Source organism: Dipodomys merriami, unplaced genomic scaffold, assembly GCF_024711535.1.
Source record: "Dipodomys merriami isolate MVZ:Mamm:240054 unplaced genomic scaffold, mDipMer1.0.p SCAF_8, whole genome shotgun sequence".
In the NCBI taxonomy this organism is placed as follows: Eukaryota; Metazoa; Chordata; class Mammalia; order Rodentia; family Heteromyidae; genus Dipodomys; species Dipodomys merriami.
This window is the reverse complement of record NW_027206401.1, coordinates 27,487,992-27,515,981: the sequence shown is the minus strand read 5'-3', so window position 1 is coordinate 27,515,981 and position 27,990 is coordinate 27,487,992. Positions and strand designations below refer to the sequence as shown.

The 27,990-nt window shown below is 39.7% G+C and overlaps 2 protein-coding genes across 3 annotated transcripts in view; both read right to left on the bottom strand.

Moving 5' to 3' along the window:
* Kiaa0408 (KIAA0408 ortholog) overlaps positions 1–208 on the bottom strand; it is a 28,833-nt gene extending 28,625 nt beyond the window's left edge. Inside the window, exon 1 of the mRNA XM_070010865.1 lies at positions 18–208. The gene's annotated coding sequence lies outside the window, so the exon portion shown is untranslated. The remainder of the gene's footprint in view (positions 1–17) is intronic.
* Mtcl3 (MTCL family member 3) overlaps positions 72–27,990 on the bottom strand; it is a 39,918-nt gene continuing 11,999 nt past the window's right edge. For both annotated transcript variants that reach the window (XM_070010863.1, XM_070010864.1), the window contains 3 exons: positions 6,717–6,788; positions 2,025–3,203; positions 72–341 (listed from right to left, as the gene is read on the bottom strand). In XM_070010863.1, coding sequence (XP_069866964.1) covers positions 231–341; positions 2,025–3,203; positions 6,717–6,788 — 1,362 coding nt within the window. In that variant the 3' untranslated portion in view covers positions 72–230. The remainder of the gene's footprint in view (positions 342–2,024; positions 3,204–6,716; positions 6,789–27,990) is intronic.

Genomic DNA, 27,990 nt, shown 5'->3' with positions numbered 1-27,990 from the left:
CAGTCACATTTTCCTACCTGAAATATTTTCGTGCTCAGGCTTCTTATTAAATTTGGTTGTGGTAAGATGAGTTGTGACTTTTTTTTTTTTTTTTACAGAAATAAGCAGTCTTCAGTGTTTTTACAGCATTGATTACTACAGAAATTATACTTCTTTTACTTCTGGTCTTGAAGGATGAACAAAATAAAACAAACTGAAAACACTACAATGAATGGTAAATGATGAAAGATTTACAGTACAAAAAACAGCGTAAAAAGGAAGACAAGTTTAAATATTGTTGTGTACGAAAGCGATGAAAATAATACAAGAATGAGAATAAGCAAAATGATAGGCTGGAACATCTGGGAAGGTAAATGCAAAGACAAAGAGAAGAGTTAATTAATAATAATTTTTGACACATATTCACATCACCTAATCTATTTATTTAATTTAAAATCAGGATTATTCCCTGAAGCCTTTATTAACAAAAATCTGAATCTAGTACACAGTTCATCCATTCTGATTTTTATTTTTTTCCCCTTGAGGGCATAATTAAAACACACACACACACATGCTCAGAATACTAATAAGAAAAGTGCAATCATTTACTATAATAGAAAAACTTTAACATTTCAAAATCCAATATGTTCCATCATAAAACTTTTTCTTTTCATAGCAAAGCAGAGCAACATGCAAGATAAATAAGCAATGAGCTAGCAGTTTTGCTAGTTGTGAGTCTAAAAGACAGGTAGTCTAATGTCATGCTTCTGTGCATAAACTGAATCTTAAGTATAAATGTTTTGCCAGTCGCCCATGGCTCACGTCTGTAATTCCACCTACTCAGGAAACTGAGATCTGAAGATCATTGTTTCAAGCCAGCCCGGGGCAGACAAGTCATGGGGACTCTTATTTCCAGTTAGCCAGCAAAAAGCCAGGAGTGGAGGCGTGGCTCATGTGGTAGAGTGCCAGCCCAAAAGCCAAGCGAGAGTGCAAGGGAGAGTGCAAGGCCCTGAGGTTAAACCCCAGTGCCAAAAAATTAGTCTTAAAGCCATGCAAGCTGTTGTACTTCAGTGGGTTCTCCATTGGGTTAGACACCAGGCTTGCCACAAAAGATAGCCTTGCCTTTTGTTTCATAAATGTTGATGAATTTTGGTAAACAGTCTTTCAGAGGCCACCATACCTGGTGAGTGGCCCAGTTCCATTCATCCGGTGTGCCTCTACAGGTCAGGATGGAGGAAAAATGGTGATTTCCCCTGGTCTGGAATGCTCTATTACTAAGTCTGTGGGTTGGTGTTTTCTTAAAAGGCTATGGTGTGACACTCTTTTACCAGTCATGAGATTTTCCACTACAGAACGGACAGTGATTTTTCTCATGTTACTTTAACTTATGGAAGAGAGGTAGCTTGCATGTTGTATATTTTTGATATAGATTTACGCACAGATCATGTCTCTTTGATACTGTTGTCTACATTTATCAGTAAGTATCCATCGATCGTGTTTCTTTATTTAGTAAAGCTGAAGCTCAATTTGGATCTTGGCTCAAAAATCTCAAGTGAACACACTTGAAGATTGCTATTCAAGACTTTTTTTGTGGGGGGAGGGGGACAGGTCAATCTGCAAAAGTAGATTTCCTAAGATAATAACATACAATGAAAAAAAGAGATAAATCCCTTAATCTTTGCATAGAAAAACAGAGGGCTGAGGGGTTCAATTTTTTTTTTTTTGCCCTTAAAAGAAATAAAGGGGAGAGAGGTAGAAATGAGTGTTTGCAGGGGCGTTGGGAAACCCAACACAGACACACACAGACACACACACACTCTCAGGTGTGAAGTATTCTAGTGTGAAGGATTGTGGTGGAAAGAACACAGAAGCCCTAGCGGGGAGCTTGGATCCCCAGCAAGGCTGAGGGTCCGGAGGGGGACGGGGAGGGAGGCCCTTCCCTAGGGCGGGGATGGGAACTCCAGACGTGGAGACGCCCCCCGAGGGACTGCAGCTCCGCGGGCCAGCCTCGCCATCGCCGTGGCGCGCAAAAGGCAGAACTGTACCTGACTCACGGATATGGGCTCCTCGGGGCCGCGCTCGTCGGCGGACTTGGGCACCTCGAGGCGGTCGATGAAGGTCTGCAGCTCCTTGCGGAAGGCCTTCATCTGCGCGTTGATCCGGTAGAGCAGCTCGTGCTCGCGGATGCGGCTGCCGTCGTCCTCCTCCTCCATCAGTCCGAACAAGTCCCCGTTGGCCACGTAGATGCGCGCCTCGGTGATGATGGTGCTCGTGTCTGCGATGAGGCGGTCGATGGTTTTGCCGAGGCGTTCGGCCTCGGAGCGGATGTCCTTCATCTGCTGCCGATCGGAGAAGCTCTTGGGCCAGGCGCCGGGCGCGGGGTAGAAGGAGCGGGTAGGGGTGAGGCAGCGGATGTTGCGCACCTCCTCCGAGTCGCTCTCGCCCCCGATGGGCCCCTCGCGCTTGCGGTGCGGCGGGCGGGAGTCGTCGTCGCTCTCCTTCTTGCCCGCGTCGCTCTCGGCGTCGCTGTCGCGGGGGCTGCCGCGGATGCCCAGGTGCGAGGCCAGGTCGTAGCGCTGCATGTTGGACATGAGCACGCGGTTCTCGTACTGCAGCTGCATGACCTTGCCGCTGAGCTCGTTGATCTGCAGGCGCGCCGCCTTCAGCTCCTCCTGCAGCGCCTCGCTCTTGGCGCTGTTGTCGTGGTGCCGCGCGCTGTCGTGGCTGCCGGACTTGTACTTGTACTTGTTCAGCTCGGCCGTGATGCGCTTGTTCTGCTCCTCCAGGTCGGCCACGTTCCGGCGCAGCAGCTCCGTCTCGTCCTCCACCAGCTGCAGGTGCTGCCGCAGCTCCGACAGCGACTCGCTCTGCTCCCTCATCAGAGGGTTGGCCGAGCCGTTGAAGTCATCGCCCCGCAGGTCGTCCAGCTCCGCCTTCAGCCCTCGGTTCTCCACCTCCAGTTCCACGATTTTCCGGCCCAGGATGTTGGCTTCTTCCTCCACCAACCTCAGCCGTAGTTTGAGCTCGGCCTCTCTGGTGCTGGGAGGTCCCCCGGCCTCCCCTTTGGGCAGAGGGCTGTCCAGATCGCCGTAAAAAGATCTGTACTTCTGCAGCTCGTGTTCGAATCTGTCCTTTTCTTTATCAATCTTGGCCATTTTCTTTCGCATCAAAGCAGCCTCCTCCTTCACGAACTGCAGCTGGCATTTCAGATCTTCATTGTCCTCCTCAAAAAGGGGAAATAAAGGGTAGGAGGTCATTGTTATGGAAATGAACACCACTAAGAAAAAAGAGACACCTGCAGAAAAAAAGAAACAGCATTTCTTTTTCTGGTCCTTAAGATTTCACCGCACATGGAGGAGAAGTAGATGTTGTGTATTTTCCTCAAATCACTTACATTCTTTGGCCAACAAGACATTACATCCCGGAAACAAAAGGAAAAAGAAAATGAAAAGGAAAAAAAAACACTTCAGCAATCACTATTCAGAGATTATTTTAGGTTATAATCATGCATAAATGTTTGGTGGTCATTTTGACTGTTCCTTTTGTTTTGTTTTCAAGTGATGTAAATTCCCCTAATTTGTAATAAACATGAAATCTAGTACTGTAAGGAAGATGATTAGAATGCATTTACTCGACAGTAATGTTCTCACAACGATGAACAAATTTAATACTCAAAATAAACTTGTAAGTAGGTTACACAGTTCCAGTTTGAAGCTGTTCAGTGACTTGTTCAAAGTTACATACCAAAAAAACAGTCACATAGCTAATAAATGGGAGAGAAAAAAGGATAAAATTTGAATTCATTCCATCGGAAACTAAGGCTCTTGATCACTCTGTTATATAAGGAATAATCTTCCTCTGTGGTCGGAGAAAATTGTTTTACAGTTCATTAACAGGGAAATGAAACATCCAAGGAGCAACTAGTACGTTTTCCATTACTCATGACTTCAAAAAGAGGATGCACTGCCGTCAGTGTGAAAGGGATAGCTGATTCTTCTTGGAGAAAGGATAGCGGAGTAGACATGGTAGAACACAGTCGTCAACTCCTAGTCATTAACTAAATGACAAATCTAAAGAAAAAAATGAAAATATTTCTCTCTGAGAGCTTTTGTAGAAGCACATTAACTATATTCCAGACTACATTTCCCAAGGGCAATTACTCAACTTCTGTTTTGAGTTTGTACTTTGGGGCATGTTACTTCTGTGGACTTTGGCTCCCTTGTTTTTACTTACTTTGCATTTATTTATTTATTTATTTATTATTTTGCAGGGTATAAGCTAGTATCTTCTACATACTCAACAAACTATCATGAACTGAAGCTTTTCTCTTAAAAACAAAAACAAACAAACAAACAAATATAACGGATAAGAGTCCTTTCTTTATCTAGCTCTGAGTTATCTTATGTTTGAGAAGCATTCTAACAATGAAGTAGAAGAAAGTGAGGAGAAAAATGAGTTTCTGCCACAAGTGTGATTCAGAACCTATGAGACAGAAGTAATGAGGGACAGGGCACAAATGTCCTATCCTTCCATCTATTAATGGAGAGCTGCTGGATATAAAGAGCCCACAAGCTACATTCCTTCTTTCATGAAATACTTCTATCAACTAATTGAATAAGTGATTTATTTTTCCTTTTACAGAGAGGAGGTGTTTCTTAACACAGCAGAAAGCAAATTAGTAAGTGACAGAGCACAATCTGTATTCAGGTTGATTCCAAAGCTCATGTTCTCTGTACTGCATACATTGCCCCTACAACTGAAGTAGAAAAAAAAAACACCAGGGCAATGGGTTAATAGATTGTATCCTTCCTCCCTAGAACAGCAGTCACAGGAAAGAAGGAAACATTGCAGAGATTTTTTTTAAAAGACAACAAAAAACACTTCAGTAGTACATACAAAGGAGGGAAAAGGGAGTAGATCATAGGAAGATTTGTTATTAGATTCTCAGAGATGGAAATTGCCCTACAAAAGACACAGGAACCAGGAAATATAATGGTTAAGATTACATCTACCAAGGGACCACAGATAACCCCGTATCTCTAAACTTAGTTGTCTCACTGGGCTGTATTGCTAATAGCAGGGACAGGCAACAAATAGGGTTTGGGGTAAAGGATACGGGGTTTAGGTTTTTAAAATGTGTCCCTTAAAATAGAGGAATGGAGTGGAAGCGTCTAGTAAGAAGCATGTCGAACCTCAGCGTCAACAAAATGAAGATTATACCTTGAGGCATGAAGAGAACTCAGATATGCAGAGTACATGGGAATGAGATTCTTTTTTTTAAATTTAATTTAATTTTTTTTTTTGTGAACATACTGTACAGAGGGGTTACAATTACATGGGCAGGTTAATGCGTACATTTCTTATCAAGCATTGCAGCCTCCTCCTTTGTTTACCCTTCACGTCCAGGAATGAGATTCTTTTATGTGATGGGTGAAGCCATGGTAGTAGTTGCAGAGATGACTAAAGAGAAGTAAAGATTGTGTGGAAAGTGTAAGGTCACATAAGGCTACTAATTAGAAACTATATGTGAACTAGTAATGACCAACCATAAAATATGATTTTATGTTAGAAAGAATAAGTAGATTGAGTGTTATTGTAATAAATGTAATGTTTCCACCACCAAAAAAAAAGTTGGAATGTTCTCATTTGCTACAGTTTGAATCGAATATACTACAGTTTGAGTCTAACTAAAACAGTAGAGGGTGAAATACAAGCTGAGGAGTGGAGCAGAATTACACTGGGCATATTAAGCAAATAAAAGAGAAAATCCCTGACTTGTGTATGTATAAGCTCTCAGATGCATGAAAACATGAAAGTTATTTTCAGGCTTGGGCAGAGTTTGCATGTAATAAAGGAGAATATGTAGCAAGATGATGACGGCACAGAAATTTATTTTACTTATTTGAAATGACATCTTTTCAAGATATAAACTATGAATACCAACTTGCTTTGCATCTTTATCTTAAAAAGAAAAGCTGGCTACATTTGAAGCTAAGCAGGGAAGCATAACTGTTGGGGGGAGGAAGAAAAGAAGAGAAAGTAATGGAAAGTGCCTGGCCCAATAAACCTCCAGAAAAATGGAAGTAGCGCCTTGGCTCAAGGGGTAGAGTGTTAGCCTTGAGCTGAAGAGCTCTGGGACAGCACCCAGGCCCAGAGTTCAAGCCCCACAACAGACAAAAAGAAAAAAAAAAAAGAAAAAGTCCTTTCTCTCCCAAGTGAATGCTTACCTACAAGTTGTCCATATATATATAAACATATAGAGGAACTACTTTTTTATTGTGAGAGTGGTTCTAATGATTTTAATAATTTCATGGTGAATACTGTTGTTACTTTTTTCTTCTGCTTCTTTTTTTCCTTCTCTCTCCTTCTGCCCCTTTGCTACATTTCCTTATTCACTTTGCCAGTATTATAAGAACAATAATTGTATTGGCCCCCATTAATTATGGAAAGATATTTGTACCCTGGTTAGAGTTCTCTAATATGGCAACACATAAAGTACTAATGACATGTTGCTATATGCTTACAGCATGAAAGCAATTATGACAGGGATGCTAATGTGGCTTTAAAAGCAAATATACTGAATACTTCATCCTACCTGAGCCTACAGCTACATAATTGTTATGCATAATTTCACTGTTTTACATAAGTCTACTTGGCCATTACATCTATTTACGAATGTAACTTCTTACATATTCAGAAGTGCTTGATGTTCTAGCTGAAATTTTATTTCCACATACCTCTGTAGGAGTCTGTTGAGTCTTTTTCTCAGATTTTGGCAAGTCTTTGCTTCCTCTTCTTTTTAAGGATAACTGAAACAAAGCATGAACATGTTTAGTTTGATAAACTATCATTTTAATTCAATTTTATGTTGCAAGTGTCCTAATTGCAAATGGGAAAACCAATACAAACAAAAAGAATTAGCACACTAACCATAATCAAACTGCATAGATTCAGATAGATTTTCATTTCAAAGTAGAATATGCATCCCAGTAGTATGTATCTGACAAGTATCTCATGAATTCAAGAAAATGCAGAAAAACACCTCATTTAAAAAGGGGTGTCTGGCTGGGCTCCAGTGGCTAATATCTGTATTCCTAGCTCCTCAGGGGGCTGAGATCTGAGGATCCTGCCAGCTCAGGCAGTAAAGTCCTTGAGATTCTCATCTCCAATAAACTATTCAGAAAACTCTTTATGTGTCTCTGTGACTCAAAGTTATAGAACACTAGCCTTGGGTGAAAAAGTTCAGGGACAGAGCCCAGGCCCTGTGTTCAAGCCCCATGAGAAACAAAATTAAAAAAAAAAAAAAAAGCTGCTTAATCACTCAATAGTCTAGTTCAACTGAAGGCAAATGTTTGTTAGCATTCATGTCATTAAAGAAAAGTTTCTATTTATAATGTTGGAGCAAAGTTGCTATATACTTGTAAAAACAAATTTTCAGTATAATTTAAAGAATTTTCATTCTTTCTTGCTACCATCAAACAAACCCCATACACATTCATGTATAATCAGACAGAAAGTGGAAGGGTACGGGTAGAGGGGAAAGCAGTCTCCATCTCAAAGCACAGCCTCCATCTCAAAGCACAGCCAGACTGGGAACAGCTCCAGCCCATTAGTAGAATGTGGGCTTTCCCCAGGAACACCAGGCCTCTGGATTGTTATGTAAAATCTCTCACATTTTCTTGGGTGATCCTAATTAAAATTCACAAAGACTTTGCAATTCACAGAATGTGAACTGGTGCCAATCTGGTCCATGAACCAGAAGTATATAGAATTCAATCATCACTTCCTTTTCTCACCACAAAGTCATATGAATGACCTATGAAAATACTAAGTACCCATATGTAGGGACATCTACTATATACCATTTTCTGAGCTATATACTCAAAAGTTTGATTCGGGATCACACCTTCTAGCATGAGGCTCAAATTAGTCATGGGCAAAAAGGAAGCTAAGAATTACAGTGCCAACCAGCCAGTGCCATGCTTGTGGGTGGGCGAAGCTAGGTTTTTTTTTTAAAACTATGGCATCATCCCTGAGAACAATGCTTGCCCTTGTGAGGTGGTAAAAAATATTTTCTGAACTGATAATAATATAAAATACAAAATTTTAATATTAAAAAAAGAATGACAAATGTAGAGACTGACAGTAAAAGCAGGAAGAGTTTTTCAAAGGGGAGATGAGGCTTCATGAACTTTCAAACACAGAATATCATATTCTTCACATTTCAGTTTCTAACTGATGGAACTCTGCCTTGCCCTCATAATTCACCTTTGCCTCCCTGGCCCACTGACCTTCCTCTCCTCCCCCTTTCTGGGAGGTAGCTTCCATGGAGCAATTACAAACCTCACTCCCTTTCCCCCATCCCGAAAGTATGTGTTGAACCAGGTGGAACCAATTTCCACAATGACCTGATTTACTTCATAATCCATAACTTTCTTATTTGACTGTACTTAAACCTTGCACCCTTACTTTCTGTGGCCATTATATCTTTGACTCTATTCGTTCTTACTTGGTGCCCCTCTTTGGCGATGATTAAAATCTGATCTTATCTGCGGAGGTCTCTGTCTTCTTTCTTTCCTTTATTCCACTTGATCTTCCCAACATTAACTCCTATCTCATATTAAATGATAACAACAAAATTCATGTACAGAAAGTGGGTGAAATATAATGCTGCAACTGATTTCATTCAGAACAAACTGAAATGACAGGGATGAACAAATCCATATGGGAATTCCTTTCTAGTTCTTTACAGAAAGAAGCTCTGTATATTGCTTGTGCAGTCTTCTCAGAAATGGAAGATGTGGGTACTGACTCGGCATAACCAAAAGTAATGTAGGAAGCAGTCGTCAAAATCAGTCCCAAGTATACCAAGAACTTTAGAGAACTGAAATCGAGAGCCTGAAAGATTCTAGGTAGAGAATACTTACAAGGAAGAGTAAAGTAGTTTTACTAAAAATCTATTGAATCATTTTCTTTTGAATTCATGATGCTGAATGAATGTAACTAATACCCACTAACACACTTCATAAAGTACCTGATCCACAGCAGTGGAAACCAATGCAATCTCTGCTTTTTATGGGGTTCTCGGTCCAAGGCACATGGCCTATTCAGTCTTCAGTTCAGTAATGTAATGACACACTGGTAGTGTAAAGACAATTATTATGTGGCATTGACTGAGAAATAGTTCATGACACCCTACATACATTATCTCAACTAATTTTCTAAAAACATCTCTTCTGCTTTACTTTGTAGATACTGAAACTAAAGCTTAGAAATGTAGATTAATAAATTATATACAACAGGTTTTTACTAAGTATGATCATCCAAAGAGCACCATCAAAGTAACTTGGAAAAAAAAATCTGTTAGAAAAGCAAATTCATGAGATCAGTTGAGCCCACTAAATCAAAAGCTGTAAGGATGAGGCCCCACGGGATAGGGCTTGTTATTATTTTTTAAGACAGCATCCTGCTGGGTAGCACAGGCTAGGCTGGAACTGCAATTCTCTTGCCTTTCCCTCCAGAATGCTGGGATAACAGGGATACTTGCATGGGATTATGGCACACCTCACCAGCTTCTGCATATGATTGTGACGTATTCTGGTCTAAAGTTACCACTTGGTAAATGAAAGATATAGATCTTGATCCAAGTCTCTTTGATCTTGGCTACCTATTAGACTTCAGGAAATATTAAAAAAGGCTTAATCTACCCTGGAGCTAATAGAGATATTGAAGTAACTAGGGATGATTTCCAGAATAAATTGGATCTGGTAGATGTGTATCAGGTAATAGATGGTAGAAAGAGTAGACAAGGAATAACAGATCATCTCATGAAAAAAGATCGATTTCTGGGAAACAAAGAAATATAGTACAGATGTAGCAGAGAATGAGGAGCCAAAAGTGACATAAGATTTGTTGGTTTATTATGTCATTTAAGGGTATTGAATAAAGTTGCAAATGATCTCATTAAAACCAAATGATTCTGCGGTCAACAAGGATCATTGATGGGTTTTAAGTAAGGAATAATTTTATTAGACTGTCATTGTTCAGAAATAAAAAGACACACAGGTGGCATAAGCTAAAAGGATGACATGAAAGGTTACAGGTAAAACTATGGTCTACTTTGGAAACAATAGTTTTTTTTCCTCCTTGAGCTTCATCCATTTCAATAGATATTTGTTGAGGTCCTGGCATATACATACACATACATATATAAACGTATATACATATATATGACATAACTATGTAAAATATATAAATATACATATATAACTACATTGAACATACATGACTAAGAAATATTTTATTCTTTCCCTAAAGAGCTGTTTGTGTTTTTATTTGTTTGTTTGTTTTGTTTGTTCTTTTGTGTTTCTTTGGTAGTGGGGCCTGAACTCTGGGCCTGGGTACTGTCCCTCAGCTCTTTAGTGCAAAGCTGGTGCTCTGCCACTTGAACCACAGCGCCACTTCCGGCTTTTTCTGCTTATGTGGTGCTGAGGAATTGAATCCAGGGCCTCATGCATGCAAGGCAAACACTCTACCACTGAGCCACCATCCCAGCCCTGTTTTTGTTTTTCTTTAAGTACACAATTAGTTAAAAGAGTAAGAAGAGTTAATTATGGGAAATAAATGAGCAACAAACTAACCATACAGAATAAAGGAAGAAGCTGTTACTACAGATCTGGGAAAGTAGAGAAAATCATCCAAGGAGCTGGCTGAATTTTAAAGGATGTACAAAATGTCAACAAGTAAAACTGAACAAATAGCAAGGGGAAAGACAGATTGGAATGAATGTAAATCGATGCACTAACTTCTGTGGATTAGAGATGGAGAGAAGACTACTGTGGAAATGTGGAAGATGGCATTGAAAGGTAGAGGTCAGAGTTTGAGCTGAGAAGTTTAGACTGTATCCTATAGGCAGCTGAGAAGATGAGACCTCTGAATTAATTTGAGAGAAATGCTTAAATTAGGGCATTCTCCAACCAGATGCATTTTTTTCACTTTTTAAAATATTATCGCTCAGTCGCCAGGTGCCAGTGGCTCACGCCTGTAATCCTAGCTACTCAGGAGGCTGAGATCTGAGAATTGCGGTTCAAAGCCAGCCCGGGCAGGAAAGACCGTGAGACTCCTATCTCCAATAAACCACTAGAAAACCGGAAGTGGCACTGTAGCTCAAGTGGTAGAGCGCTCGCCTTGAGCTGAAGAGCTGAGGGACAGCGCCCAGGCCCAGAGTTCAGGGAGGATGTTAAACTCAAGGGAGGCTTTGCAACAAAGCTTTTAAGCTGACTCAAAAGCCTCCTGCCTTTAAGTATCACCATTAAATTTTCACTAAATAGTTAATCATCTTTTCATATTTAAGTAGGTTTTAAACAAACTTCTGCCTTCTATGAAACAAAGATGAACGCTTTGCAAAGTGGAGAAAGTCTTAGCAATAATGTCAATCCTAACCGTCTATTTCCCCAAGGATAAAACTGTCTTACTTATTCTGTCATCCTGCCTAAATTTCACCCACTAAATCTGGAAACCTCTTTGAGATGGAAGACTACAATGAAATCTTAGATTTTTCATTTTTTGCAAAACAGCCATTTCATAGAGTTTCCAGATAAATATGTTGAAAACATTTCTTGTCCACTTAATTCTTGGCATTTCTAGCCTCAGCTTTTCCAAAAGTAGCTATTGTTCTTTTCATCCAAGTGAAGGCGAGGAATTAGTTTTCTTCCAATCATTCTATTTTCTTAGCAGTTATATAAAATAGATGGTTTATATTCTGGAAATGTTTTGAAGCTGACATTCTTTCTCAATTGGAATTTTGTCTGCTTCTCCATGTGTACTATCTTTATGTTTTGAGTAATTAAGTAGCAAAAAAGAACCTTCCTAAAATGCTAGAAAAACACGTGAAATCTATAAACATCTGCTGGGTTGATAAAATTGAAGACAGATCTATTTGTATGGTGATTAAATTGTATATTTACTCATTTAGACAAAGAATAAACAACTTGGCTAAGAAATGTGAGAGCCAGCATGCAAATCATAAATTTCCCTTTTTCTGAACTACTAGTTATACTGTGACTCCAAAGGAAGAAATGTGCAAGCTAGGAAACAAGGGTCTGTTTTTCCGAGCATATCTTCCCTATGGATGACTACATAGGTCTGGGGAACTAAGTGCATATACATTATACATATGTAGATCTGGGGCACTAAGTGCACATACATTATACATAGGTAATGTGTCTTCGCATTTTCAACAAAGGAGATAGCAGAAGTGAATCACACATTTATAGGTTCTAATAGTCAATTTGTAAATATCTGTGATTTCAAGGCAACCTTGAGAAGGAGGTCCAGGGATATCTGACTGAAGGTGGAAAGAAACTAAAAGAGGTAGGAGCTCTGTCTCAATCAGTTCATAGGAAGGCAAGGAGAGACTCCTGTACCTAGAAGAAACTTTTTTCTCTTATCCTTCAAATTATATCCTAACAACAGAGAGCCTGGTAGAAGCAGGACAGGTGAGAAGGTCCAAAGATTCTGCCCAGGAACATAGTGTCCCTTCTCACCCTGAAAGATGACACATGATTTGGGGCCTGGAGAAGGAGAGAAGGAGATGAAATAGGATCAGGCCAATCTTGTAGTGGTTATCTATACCACTCACCGTCAGTGCCATGACTTACTAAGGCACTAGGCCTGGATTCCACAGTGGGTTTTACAAAGAATTGTGTAAGGTCCGCTCCTGGATGGCCAGCAGACTCCACCCTCCTCTCAGCAAAGTCTCCACCCAGTACCTGCGTTACCTAGGCAACTGGCACACCTGGAAGAGGTAACATCTGAATTTGATGTGGCCACACCTTTCTCGGCCCATACCCTAGATAAAGCCTAGCCCAGGCCCAGACTCTCTCTTTCTGTTCTTTTCTAGCTCTCACTGCTCTTTTCTAGCTCTCTCTGCTTTCTCTCTGCTCTCTCTCTCTGTTCTTTTCTAGCTCTCTCTGCTCTCTCTCTGCTCTGGCTCTTTCCTCTCTCTTTCCTTTCTTTCCCAGCTCTCTCTCTCATTCCCAGGCCTTTCCCAGCCACATGGAGTGCCAACCTTGCCTGGCCCCATCAGGTCTACTGAATAAACCTACCCCTTTACCTGAATACCACGTGAGTGCTGCTGTTCTTACTCGGCTACCTCTCTCGCTGCTCTTTTCTAGCTCTCTCTGCTCTAGCTCTTTCCTCTCTCTCTCCTCTCTTTCCCAGCTCTCTCTCATTCCCAGGCCTTTCCCAGCCACATGGAGTGCCAACCTTTCCTGGTCCCAGCAGGTCTACTGAATAAACCTACCCCTTACCTGAATACCACGTGCGTGCTGGTGCTGCGGCTACCTCTTTTTAAAAACCTAACATAAATGGTGCCGTGACTCAGATAAAGGGCTTAAAGTCAGGATAGCTGGGATTCCTCTCTGTTTTTTCCTCTTTTTTCTTTTTCTGTTTGTTTTTCCCTTTTTGCTCTGAGGAATACCCACAGTTCTGATGGCCTTTTGCAAACCAGTCTGTCTGCAACGGAAACAGCACATCGATACTATTGCTGCCTTCACATCCATGTCCACACCACTTCTCTACTCTGGTGAGTGAAACTACTCTATGGTTCTCTGTTGCTCTCTCTAGAGGGCTCTGGGAAGTCGGGACACCGCTTCTGCCTGGTCAGCTCTCCTTCACTCACCAGACTGACTCTCCTACTCATTTAATGGGATGCTGCAAATCACGACTGAGCCATGAAACCCCTTTGAAATGCCTCTTGCACTCCCTGGAAAGCCAGAGAGCCTAATTTTATGCCATTCTCAGATGTTGACAGTTTTTGCTACTGCAATGGTAAATGGTCAGAAGTCTGTTTACTTTCGGGCTCTCTTTGCTCTCTCTGCCAGTCATGTCCAACTTTCCCTATCTCTTCCTTTGTCTTTTCTACATTTTGGCTTGTGCCCTCAAGAGTGCAACACAGGCTGGGTCCTGGGGACCCCCCTCTAGGTTCCCTCTCAAAGGCTAGCCAATGTAGGCTTGATCTATTTGTTCAGAGTTTCTTTGCATTCTTTCAGAAATTTGCCATCTTGAATTCGCCATCTTGGCTACATGGTGGGTTAAGGGTTTGGGCCCATCTGACCCTTAACCTTCCACCAAGCTTACTACTCCATCCATCTATTCTAAGGTGCCTTGCTAACAAGTTGCACTTTTCACAGGCCCTGGTAACTGAGGCCCAACCATCTGATGTGCTTTGTTAGCAAAGATGTCTAAACGTTGTCAAAATTTTAGGTTTTGAGTTTTGCCTTTTTTGTTTTGTGTTGTGTATTCTACTACTGACTACATGGTTCTAAAATACTGGGTATATCTATGCTAAAATTCTCATCACATCTAATGAGTTTTGTTATTGCAGAATATTTGTTGGCAATTCTTGAACCAGGTAAGCTCTACTTATTCTATTTGATCTCCTTGTTGCTTTAATTGGAAATAATAAAGGGCTTTTGTGGCAAAGATTTCAGTTCAAAGCCAGCCCGGGCTGAAAAAATCCCTAAAACTCCATCTCCCAGCTAAACTCTGCAAGTGGTACTATAACTCAAAGTGGTTCAGTGCTAGCCTTGAGCAGAAGTGCTCAGGGACAGTGCCCAGGCCTTGAGTTCAAACCTTGAATACCAACTGGGACAAGCCATCCCAGCAATGAGCCAGTCTGTGGTACAAGGGAACATGGAGAGGAGTAAGAGGAGATGATGTCACATCAGCAACTTTGTGCCTGCCCTGTCAAAATTAACCAGAGCCGGGAGGTCAGTGGAAGTGAGAAGCCTGGCCAACCAATGTCTATACCTGTCTACCTAATAACAACAAGAATTTATATTCTTGCCTTTGTCACCTGACTTCTCTACCTAGTAGCCAGATGTCAGAAGTAGCTAGGGACATTTCTACCAACATTTTCAGCCCCAAGTCCTTCCTCTTGCCATTTATTTGCTGTCTAGTATTTTTTTTCAGCCCCTCAATGCTCATGAGACTTCTCCTGACTTCATCTAAGGATTCAACGCCACCAAGGGACAGCTGCTGCTCACTGCCTTCTCTGGGAGGGGACCAAATTCCAGCCTTTTACCCCTATTGTTGATGCTCCTTGTCAGCAGGAAGTAGCCAGAGAGAATCCTCGCCCTATTTCACGATTATTAAAAGGGTGGAATGTAAGGTCCGCTCCTGGATGGCCAGCAGACTCCACCCTCCTCTCAGCAAAGTCTCCACCCAGTACCTGCGTTACCTAGGCAACTGGCACACCTGGAAGAGGCCACATCTGCATCTGCTGAGGTCACATCTGAACTTGATGTGGCCACACCTTTCTCGGCTCATACCCTAGGTAAGGCCTAGCACAGGCCCAGACTCTCTCTCTGTTCTTTTCTAGCTTTCACTGCTCTATTCTAGCTCTCTCTGCTCTCTCTCTGCTCTCTCTCTGTTCTTTTCTAGCTCTCTCTGCTCTAGCTCTTTCCTCTCTCTTTCCTCTCTTTCCCAGCTCTCTCTCTCATTCCTAGGCCTTTCCCAGCCACGTGGAGTGCCAACCTTGCCTGGCCCCATCAGGTCTACTGAATAAACCTACCCCTTACCTGAATACCACGTGAGTGCTGCTGTTCTTACTCGGCTACCTCTCTCGCTGCTCTTTTCTAGCTCTCTCTGCTTTCTCTCGGCTCTAGCTCTTTCCTCTCTCTCTCTCCTCTTTTTCTCAACTCTTTCTCATTCCCAGGCCTTTCCCAGCCACATGGAGTGCCAACCTTGCCTGGTCCCAGTAGGTCTACTGAATAAACCTACCCCTTACCTGAATACCACATGCGTGCTGGTGCTGTTCTTACTCAGCTACCTCTTTTTAAAAACTTAACAAATTGAGCAGGCTTACAAAGTCAGATTCTGATCGGTGTATTTTCCCTTTGCCTTTTCCAATGTCTTGACTCCAGAAGGGATTTTTTTTTTTAATGAAACTGGTTAAAAATAAATTGTTTTAAAAGCTTATAATTCTATTCTAAATTGAAGATTTTCTGTATTTAAAAAATAATTTTATTGTTATTATTAAGGCATTGTACAAAAGGGCAGGTAATGAGTGCATTTCTTTTTTTGGACAATGTCATCCCTCCCTTTACTTTTCTCAAGTTCAGATGTTCTTTTTAGTATAAAGTAAGCTTGCACCAGAGGTGTGATCTGAGTTAAGCTAAAAAAGTTTGTGTAACGTTGAAGCTTATTACTGGGATCAGATCAGCACAATTTTGAAGTATTTTGTGTATTTGAAATTGGTTTTTCTCTTTCATTTTCAGGTAAGCTCCTAGATCTAAGTTTCTGACTTAAACCTATCACATTTGTTCTTAATTTGAGCTAATCTAGTTCTGTAATTTTCTTAGGCAGGGAAAGAAAATTAACTAATTTTCAATTCTGGCTCTCTTAAGTCAGTCAGAATTGAAGGATAAAGGCGTATGCAAACAAAACCCAGAAAATTCTTTTTTTTTGGTTGGTCGTGGGGCTTGAACTCTGTGCCTGGGCGCTGTCTCTGAGCTCTTCAGTTCAAAGCTAGCACTCTACCACTTGAAGCACAGTATCACTTCCGGTTTTCTGGTGGTTTATTGGAGATAAGAGTCTCACGGCCTTTCCTGCCCAGGCAGGCTTTGAACCTCAATCCTCAGATCTTAGCCTCCTGAGTAGCTAGGATTACAGTCATGAGCCACTGGCACCCAGCTTAACCCAGAAAATTCTTAAATGTAACTTTAGGAGTACATTTTTCCAAACTTCTATTAATTGTTAAGAAGGCCAAGATTTAGGAAAGAATAAAATGGAGAATGGGGTAAAAAAGCCTTCATTAACTCATCTACTTTCAATATTCAATGTTGGAAAACTTAGGAAAGGAGATTGACTCTTTAAACCTGGAACTTATCCCCAGAAAACAATCATAAATAAAAAGCCATGGGCTTTTCATTCTTGGTGAAGATGGTGATTTTCTGAGGATACTTACAAAGACAGAGGAGGAATGATGTGTCTGGCACACAGACATCTCTGACATGAGAGCAGAAAATCAAATCTGCAACCGATAACTAACCTTCTCCTAGCCAGCTCAGTTCTCTCCATCTCATAAGTGCAGGCCCTATTGTAGTCTTCTGAGTTATAAAGGCTGTATTTTTCCCTTTTCTTCAGTAAATGCCTAAAAACTTTCAACTATTGAAAGCAAAAAAAGAAAAACAAAAAACCTACTTTTTTCTGCTCTAAAATTTTTGATCCATTGCAAATTGAAAAAAAACTTGGATTGTGTTCTTTATTGTTTCTTTTTCTAGATAATAGAACAAATACATTTTCCTTTTCTTGGCTCCTGCATCCTTTTCCTGCTGAGTTAGAGCAGATACCTACAACAGAAGTCAGATTGATGAGAGTTACAGGAATTTTTCATTAGGGAACACTAATGGGTGAACTTTGTTTTTCACCAATGAAATAAAAAGTTATTACTCTGTGGGCATTAGAGATGTCTTATGGCTTATATATAGGGTCTTTTACTTTTAAAACATTTTCTGGTGCTGAATATTACTTTAGAACACCACTGCTCTTTTCCTACTATGACTTGCTAATAGTGTTTACATGTTATTAAACTGAAATCCACTTTTCATGACTAGTAGAGTGAAGTTTACCTAAGCCAGAAATTTGGTAAGTAGATGGTTAAAAACATATGCAGTATTAACACATGTTATTTGTCTTTCGCTGTGGTTACATACTTGACATAGGCAACTTATAGGAGGAAAGATTTATTTTAGCTCATATTTGAAAAGTTTCTGATCATTATGATGGGGCACAGAGTTGGGGCAGGGATCGCGGCAGAGCAGTTCACATCATGGCAGACAGGAAGCAGAGTAGAGCCACAACAGGAAGAAGCCAAAGTAAGATATATCACCCAAGGTTAAACCTTCATTGATATACTGCTTCCACCCAGGTCCCACCTTTGATAGTTCCATCACTTCACAATAGTCTACTCCAGTTTTAAATTAGTCAATGGATTAAATCATTGACTAGATCAGAATCCTCAGGACGTACTTGTCTCTGGAAATACCCTCACAGACACTTGAGAGATGCCATCTCTAACTTCATTAGTTTCTTAATCCAATCAAGCAGAAAATCAAGATTAACCAACTCTCAAGCCCAATGGAGTATTATTCTGCCATTTGAAAGATGAAAGTTTGTCACTTGTGGGAAGTATGGGTGCAAATACACAACATTATGTACAGTAAAATTAGACTGGAACACAACAACATATTCTCACTTGTGGATGTTAAAAATATTAATCACAAAAATAAAGAGTAGAACAGTGGTCACTAGAGGCTAAAAAGGATAGAAGAAAGGGAGCATAGATGCTAGGTAAAGGTACCACAAAACAAGTAGTTCTAATGTTCTATAGCACACTAGGGCTACTGTGATTTCAAATTCTTTAGTCTTCATTCTCGAATAATTTTAGAAGACATTAAAGGTGTCTAACAAAGAATTGATAATATTTGAGGAGACAGTACTGCTGATTGTCTTGACTTAATCAGTGCACGTTGTACCAAATTATGATACTTGCCAGGCACTGGTGATTTACACCTGTAATCCTAGCTACTCAAGAGGCTGAGATCTGAGGATCACAGTTTGAAACTAGCCTGGGCAGGAAAGTCCATGAAACTCTTATCTCCAATAAACTACTCAGAAAAAGCCAGAAGTAGTGCTGTGGCTCAAGTGGTAGAATGTGCCAACCTTGAGTAAAAGAAACTCAGGGATAGCACTGTGGCCCTGAGTCCAAGCCTGGGACCCAAACCATACTGTACCCTATAAGTAAGTAAAAATACGATGTCAATTAAAAATAAAGAAGATAAAATGTAGAAGAAAACATTTTTCAATCATGTATCTTGCATCTAGACTTGTATCTACACTAAAAAAAGAGCCTAAATTGAATTTCATAGAAATATAGGCAAAAATACAAAATTTTTAAAAATGGGTAAAAAAAGAGTAAAAATTGCATAGAAGCAGATGCATGATAAGCATATGAAAAGATGTTTAATACCATTCTAGAAACACAAATTCAGATAACAACATTATATATAATATCCAACAGAAAAGCTATAATAAAAGGTAAACATTGGATAGGCTACTACGGATAAATTGGACCTTCTAATCCACTGCTGGGACACACACATGGCACACGGCTCGCTGTTTCTTTAACAAGTCAAACATATATATCCACATAAAATTCTGTATGTGTTCATAGCAGCATTAATCATAAAATTGAAAAGTATGCAATGAGCTGGGCAGAGGTGGCTCATGTCTATAATCCTAGCTACTCAGGAAGCTGAAATCTGAGGATCACTGTTCAAAGATAGCCTGGACAGAAAAAGTCAGAGAGACTCTTATTTCCAATTAATTTCCCAAAAAGCCAGAAATGGAGATATGGCTCAAGTGGTAGAGCACAAGCTTTCATCATAAAAGTGCAAGGCAGTGCCCAAGCCCTGAATTCAAGCTGCAGAACTAACATAGCATACACAAAGACATATACATACCACACAAATACACACACACACACACACACACACACACACACACACACACACACAAAGGGATGCAGCATTCATCATCTAATTCATACATTTAAACAAATGTAGTGTATATAAATTTAACATTATTTAGAAATAAAAAATTCTCATACATGGTATAGGAATGAATCTTAAACACTCTAGTCTATGAGAGAAACCAAATGGAAAATTGCCCACCACTGTATAAGATATTTAGAAAATATAAAGCCATTCAGAAAATGGATTCATGATTGGCTGAGGATAGGGCTGAGAACAAAATATGGGAACTTGGCATCTTAACCAATTAGATTTTTCATTTAATACATTTATGCTATCAAAACAAAAATAAAACATATGAGGTAGATTTTCTTTTACTTATTTATTTTTATTTTTTGGTTGGTCATGGGGCTTGAACTCTGGGCCAGGGTACTGTCCCTGCACTCTTCAGCTCAAGGTGAGCACTCTACCACTTGAGCCACAGTGGCACTTCCAGTTTTCTGGTGGTTAATTGGAGATGAGTCTCACGGACTTTCCTGCCCCAGCTGGCTTTGAACCATAATCCTCAGATCTCAGCCTCCTGAGTAGCTAGGATGACAGGTGTGAGCCAGTGGCACCCTGCCTAGGTGGATTTTTAAAAATCAGCAATGAAAATAAAAAGCTATTTATATTTGAAAACGTTTACTACAACAATCAGAAGACAGCTTTGGAAAGCATAAATTATATTTTTTAACAAGAACCAAGCTATGGTCTAAAGGGTTAAATTAACTGAAAGAATGTTTAATTCCATATTTCATTTTTGGTTTTAGTATCTAGGAAAATTAAAAATCATAGGTGTTACCAAAAAAAAAAAACCTTAATGTTAACAGCAACCAAATTAAAAATAGCATAACTGCCTTCAGAATCACTGCAGAACAGAACTAGTCTACTTTGAATTTAGACATTAAAGAATCCAGTAGCTTTATTTTATGTTTGAAAGATGATGTTTTCCATATGTCAGATTCTCCTAAGTACACACACCTGGATTAACTGGCTAAACTTCAGTGAAAGTTTTTTCTTTTATGTGCATGTGCAAAGGAGGAAGATGATATAACTATGTATCAACATGGAAGATACTCATTCTATACTTTAGTGCAGAAATAATGGGCTATCTACTTCCATTGCTATAAACGGTTCTCAGTCAATGTAATGGTAAGAAATATACTTTGTAACCCCGAGCCGGTGGCTCACGCCTGTAATCCTAGCTAGTCAGGAGGCTGAGATCTGAGGATCATGGTTCAAAGCCCAGGCAGGAAAGACCAGAAGTGGTGCTGTGGCTCAAGTGGTAGAGCGCTCACCTTCAGCTGAAGAGCTGAGAGATCAGCGCCCAGGCCCAGAGTTCAAGCCCCATGACCGACAAAAAAAAAAAAAAAAGGAAATATACTTTGTAAAGGAGAGAAAAAAATATCATTGATTTTTAATGACTGCTTACCCCTATGGTTAAGTGACTAGACCACTGAAACTAACTGATAGTCAGCAGATGAACATAGTACCCTTTGAATTTTTTTTTTAAATTTTACAAGCTTCTAAGTTGAACATGCTCACTATAAATTACTCCATTAAGTGAAATGTGTAAGTATTAGACAGAAAATGTCAAATGTCAAATGTCAAATGTCATCTGCTATCTCAATGAGGATTAGTTTAAGTGATCCTAATATGTAAAATATAAATATATAAAATATAAAATAGAATTAGAATATAAAATAGAATTAGAGCAGAATATCAAATAGTTGTTTTTCATTGCAGTTCAGTCAAGTTGAAAATCATTAAGATATAATTGAGTTTTTTACTTTGAAAAGGAATCCCAATACTTAGTAAGATGTTGTGCTATATATACTTTCTCAAAAGATACCTAAGTGTGCTGGCACAAGTCAGTAACCCTAACACTTAGGAGGCTGAGACAGTATGATTAGAAGGTTAGTGCCATCCTGGGCTACATAATGAGCCTGAGTTAAAAGTGAGAGCCAGTCTCAATGTTAAATAAAATTAAATTTAAAAAAAAAAAAAGGGGGCTTGGCTGAGTGGCTCATTTGGTAAAGCTGTAGGCCAATGAGACAAAGTATCAGGTACCAGGTGAGTCCCGGTCTCAGACCAAAAAAACAAAAAAAGAAAAAGGAAAAGGAAAGAAAACAAACAAAAAAACAATACAACATAGCACAGGTATGACAGAATTCTAATTAAGGAGCTAAGTGTGAAGTTTTTGTCAGCAGTCTTTTCTTCTTAAAAATCATTTTTTGTTTTTTGTTTTTGTCAGTTGTGGGGCTTGAACTCTGGGCCTGGGCGCTGTCCCTCAGCTCTTCAGCTCAAGGCGAGCGCTCTACCACTTGAGCTACAGCGCCACTTCAGGTTTTCTAGTGGTTTATTGGAGATAGGAGTCTCATGGTCTCTCCTGCCCGGGCTGGCTTTGAACCGCGATCCTCAGATCTCAGCCTCCTGAGTAGCTAGGATTACAGGCGTGAGCCACCAGCGCCCGGCAAAAATCGTTGGTTTTTTTTTAAACCACAGCCATTAGATACTTACTATATGCATAGGAATTAAATAGAAATGTGGTATTCAAATTCAAAGAACATAAAATTTATCAAAGCTAGAATTTATCAAAACTAGAATTAAAGCTACAAAGCAGTTTCAGATGTCTTGAACTTTAATAGTTTAATACTTTTGATCAAAGGCAAGCCTTCCTCCCTCTCCTCCTCCCTTCCTCCCTCTTCTGAAGAAATACTAGTCACAGATGAGCAGCAAGGTAGAAGAAAGGTATTTAATTGTGAAATCAGCACCTTCTGCTCTGTTGATGGACGTAGAAGTAGTCTGTTTATCTTCCAAGCATGTGAGAATAGGAGGTAAGTACAGGGAAAAGTACACAAGAAAAGAGAAAGATAAGGCATTGCCAAGTTTACATAAACTAATGTGTCCTAACTTGATCCAAAAACTCACTCTGCTTGGTGTGTTGGTACATGTCTATAATTGCAGCACTGTAGTAGCTGAGGAAGAAGAATTACAAATTTGAGGACTGTCTGAACTACATAGTTAGACACCTTGTCTCAAAAAAGCTAAGTAAACGCAAATATTTTAAAAATAAACAGAAATAAGCAAAAAGTAAAATAAAATATAATTCTTAAAAATGTCTTGGTGGGAATGTAAACTTGTTCAACCACTTTGGAAAGCAGTGTGGAGGTTTCTCGAAAGACTCCACATGGAGCTCTCCTATGACTCAGCAATCCCACTTTTGGGCATTTACCCAAACAATCACAAACAAGGCCATACTAAAGCTACCAGCACAACTATGCAGCCTTATTTACCATGGGTAAGATATGGAAGCAACCCAGATGCCCCTCACTAGATGAGTGGATCAAGAAAATGTTGTAATATATACAATGGAATTCTATGCCTCCATCAGAAAGAATGATATTGCCCCATTTGTTAGGATATGGAAAGACTTGGAAAAAATTATATTAAGTGAAGTAAGCTAGGCCCAAAGAAACATAGGTCCCATGATTTCCCTTATTTGCGATAACTAGTATATGTCTGGGACAAGCAGATATGTATATTATCTTTTGATATATACATATACATATCCTGATATACATATCAAGAGATATATACATATGACCATATAAGATGATGGTAAGGGGCTGGGAAGGTGGCTCAGTGGGAGAGTGCTTGCCTTTGCATGCATGAGGCCCTGGGTTCAATTCCTCAGCACCACATAAGCAGAAAAAGCCAGAAGTGGCTCTGTGGCTCAAGTGGTTGAGCTGAGGGATAGTGCCCAGGCCCAGAGTTCAGGCTCAAAAAAAAGATGTTAAGTGAAATGAACCCCAAGACAGGGACATAAATGTTTTTTTTCTTTCTTGCTATTGTTTTCAATGTACTTACACTATGTGATTTTTTTTGTTTCTTTGGTATGTTCTTTCCCATGGTATTACCCGTTTTCACTATACTTGATTCTGGTGCCCTGCATCTTGTATATACACTTTTCTAATTTGGGGAGGGGAAGGGACAAACAAAATGCTTAAGCAGGGATGCAGGCCGACCCATTGTAACAATGAGCTGTACAAGACACCATGCTGAAAACAAACTTTACAACTTGTGGGGGGGAGAGAGGAGTAGTTGGGAAGGTGGGGTGGGAAGGGATGGTAGGGGGAAAATAAAGGAGGAGGTAACAATGCTCGATAGGAAATGTACTCATTACCTTACTCGTAACTGTAACCCCTCTATACACTATTTTTTACAATAAAAACTTATTAAAATGTCTTTTAGAGGCAGAGTTGTAGAGTACTCCTACTATCCCAAGATTTAGAAGGCTGAGGCAGGAGAATCATGACTAGCAGGTCAACCTGGGGTTGATATTATAATTATTTTTCAAAAAAAAAGAAAGAAAAAAAAGAAAAGAAACTTCTGCTAGGATTAGATCTTGATCAGCTAACTGGGGCATGATGAGGACACCTGACATAGCACCTTCCTGCTGACACAGCAGTTTCACACACACTATTTCATGTCACCCCTGTAAAGATGGAAAGAGAACATGTTTTCCTGTGGAAGGTGACTGAATTGAGAATCAGGGGCCGCCTGTGTGCCTCTGATGGCCTCACACAGCCCTGGTGAGTCAAGATGATGCAATGGAGGCTGACAGACTGGTCTGGGGACACAGCCTGCTTCCTGATGATGCTAAATTTCAAAAATCTATGATCTCTCTCTGTAGAGTTTACCTCTAAAATGAAACTGAGCACTTTTATACATAAACATTTGGGTACAGTGATTGGAATATAACTCATTATTGGTGGCTACTGATCAACTGCAGCAATTACTGGGGCCAGTGTCCATCTGTCTTCGGCCAAATTAACTGCTGGATTAACTGTCCCAAATATTAGAGGCATCAAAGGAAATTTCATTGGACTGTCTTTGGGAATGAGTGGATCTCTATTTCAATTTTTCTCACCAAAACATACAGATGTCAGATCACAGAGCCAATGTCCAGGGGCCTCACAGTTCATAAGCAAACTGTACCTCTTTAGCTACTGACCCCGCTTTTCCTCCCAAAAGAAATTTTATTCTGGAGTTCCTGTCTTCATTGGCCTTCCCCAGAACCTTAGAGCTTCTTATAGGAGTTTGCTTTAAGTTTGCTTTGTTCCTTCTAAGTGATCAGTAGGATTTGAGAGAAGCAATAGAGGGTTAAAAGCTTCTACAAGGAAGCAAGGTAGCAAGAACTTTTCATTTCACTTCTGGAAGCAGATGAGGCTGATGCTATCCATCTGCTCCCTTCCATGTTGACTGTTTTCCACTAAGCACTGTGAGAGGAGTCCTGATTCCCTCTCTCCACCACCCTTCACTCTCGGGCAAAACAGTTTGCTTGACTGCATGCTGTCTGAATCATTTATTGTTTATCAACTCTGTGCCCCGGTTCTCCTGGCTGGGACAAATGAAAAAGGAAAGTAAGCCAGGCCCAAAGAAACATAAGTCCCATGATTCCCTTATCTGCAATAACTAGTATATGTCTAGGACAAGCAGAAAAGGTCAAAAGCTACGTACATATGACCATATAAGATGATGCTAAGTGAAATGAACTCCTAGGGACACAGGAGGTTTTTTCTTTCTTGCTGTTGTTTCTAATGTATTTATAATGTACTATGTGATTTTTTTTTTTGGTTTCTTTTGTATGCTCTTCCCCCATGGTATAACCCCTGTTGTCACTGTATTTGATTCCAGTGTCCTGCATCTTGTATATCATTTTTCTAATTTGGGGAGGGGAAGGGAAACAACAAAATGCTGAAATAAGGATACAGGTTGGCCCATTGTAACAATGAGATGTACAATACACTATGTTGAAAATGAACTTTACAACTTGTGGGGAGGAGGGGAGGCAGGGGAAAAACACAGGAGGAGGTAACATTGCTTGATAGGAAATGTACTCATTACTTACTAATGTAACTGTAACCCCTCTGTACAGTATCTTTACAATAATAATATACATACTAAAAGACAAAAAGAAAAAGAAGACAGACTCAGTCCTTTGTGAGTTTATAGTCCAGCACAGGAAAAAGATACATGCAAATTAAACATGGAGAGTAGTGTTTTACAGAAGATAACTGCCAAATTGTCTGCATGCTGGACACTGAAAGGGCACTGAGGGTCTCAGGAATTCCATTAAGTCTGAGTTCTCACCTCACAGAGCCCACATCTCGCTCATGTTGTAAGAACTCCATGATACCATGGACATCAAAGTATTTGGTAAAGTAAGGTATATGTGCAGCTGTTGTCACAAGTACTATAAAGCTGTCTTTGTTTAAGAAAATGAATCAACTTTGGAGGAAGTGGACTACTACCCCATGGTGACATTATCTGTTATTTTTTTTCGACCAACAAAAAAAAGAAAGAACATCAAATACAGTGAAAGCAGGGGTTATGTCCCCCACGGTATAACCCCTGCTTTCACTGTATTTGATGTTCTTCCTTTTTTTGTTGGTCATGGGGCTTGAACTCTGGGCCTGAGCACTGTCCATCAGCGATTCAGCTCAAGGTTAGCACTCTACCACTCGAGCCACAGTGCAGCACCACTTCTGGTTTTCTGGTCGTTTACTGGAGATAAGAGTTTCACAGCCTTTCCTGCCTGGGCTAGCTTTGAACCGCGATCTTCAGATCTCAGCCTCCTAAGTAGTCAGGACTACAGGCATGAGCCACTGGTGCCATGCTATCTGTTATTTCTTAAACATTCTCGCTCTCTGTTTACACACACACACACACACACACACACACACACACACACACACACACACACACACAGGTAAGTAGAGGGGCTTAGTGTTTGCTAGATTAAATTCAAGTCAAACTGTACAAGATTTTAAACTCTTTTTACAAGTGTAGACCTATTTACAAGACTGAGATACTATTTTCTGCCATGATTTAATGTCAAGACCTTTCTCAGGTAACCAAGGATGGCCCTGATAAAGGGAACAATAGAGAATAGTATTGTCAATTACTTTTTAATCCCAAAGGCTGTGTGTACCACTTGGACTTCTTAGATCACAGCTACATCCTCTGAATCCCTTAAAACAGAGACAGATTCTTAATGGAGGTGGTTGCACAGGATGGTTGTATGTCTGTGCTCCACATAAGGGCCAAGTAGTCCCAAAGAAAACATCATTATGCTTCTAGAAAGATAAAGTCTTGCAACTTCAAAAAACACCAGTCATGGGTAGTAGAGGGTACTAAAATAGATTATATTTCAACAAGACCAAAATACAAATGTTTGGTTGTTTAACTGCTCATTAAGGCATGTGAAATATCCTTTCTGGTAGACCCTAATAGCTGTGAGGGACAGGAAACAGTAGCTGACTTCACTCCAGAGGACATTGTTAATCAAACCACCTCAGAAATGTTTGGGTGTCATTATTCAATACACTGGTTTGTTGATTTATTACAAAAGATGGTGAATTCTTTGGTTACCATCTGGTCTGTGTGGCTTTCTAGAATGGGGAAGCATCTCATCAAAAACTGTAGGTCAGATTATGAGAAAAGTTACTTGTCTTCATCCTTACATCTCAGGTTTTCAGTTCAGATTTCTACAGCATGAAGCCAAGCTCTGAATGCTGAATACTAACACCCAGATCATTGTAGGCCTTATTCTGTGTTAAAGACCCTTAGTAATGTTCTTCAGTGAGGACAGGAATTTAATGCAATACACTGCCATTCCTCATTTTATCTCCACTTTCTTGAATCTGGATGGATTGCCACACTATAGTAGAGATTAAATTTAAAGTCAACAAATACCTGCTAATGAAATGTATGAAAAACTATTACAGCAATTAAGTCAAGGTAATAAAATTTTATTCTTGATTATGACACTTTTATGGAAACAGAGATGGATAACTAACAGATAGCAATTTTATAATGGTATCTTAGAAAGTGGTTTTGTTTCAGTATTTACAAATAAAGAATTTAAAGCCTATAAATTTAAAATTAGTTGCTAAAGGTCATAAGGAATGACCTATGGTCTAGGCTCTATGATACAATTACTTCCTAATAAATGCCATTCAAATTTATACATCATGACAAAAGGTCTTAATTGTATTTGCTTTAAAAATTCATTTCCTAATTTGTTGATTGTATGATGAAAATTCATAATTTTTTGGAAGGCTCATTTGTCTATGTTGTTGTCATGTCATGTTAACTTATAGCAGTCTACATTCCTCTGTACTATAATGGCTTTTCTTCATGTTTCTCTCATATGTAACTCAATAATGCCTCCATATTTGGTCATAGTTTGTACAGAAATTCTTTCAATATTTCCTTCCATGCCTTCATTGCCACTAAATTAAAGAGCTGTTTCATAGCAATGCATATCCCTCAGATTAACTTCTCTTTCGTCTTCCCAGAATACTTCCTTGACTTAATTCTTAAACTCTGTTTCAATTACTTTTTCTTTCATTATGAATCATTTCAAATT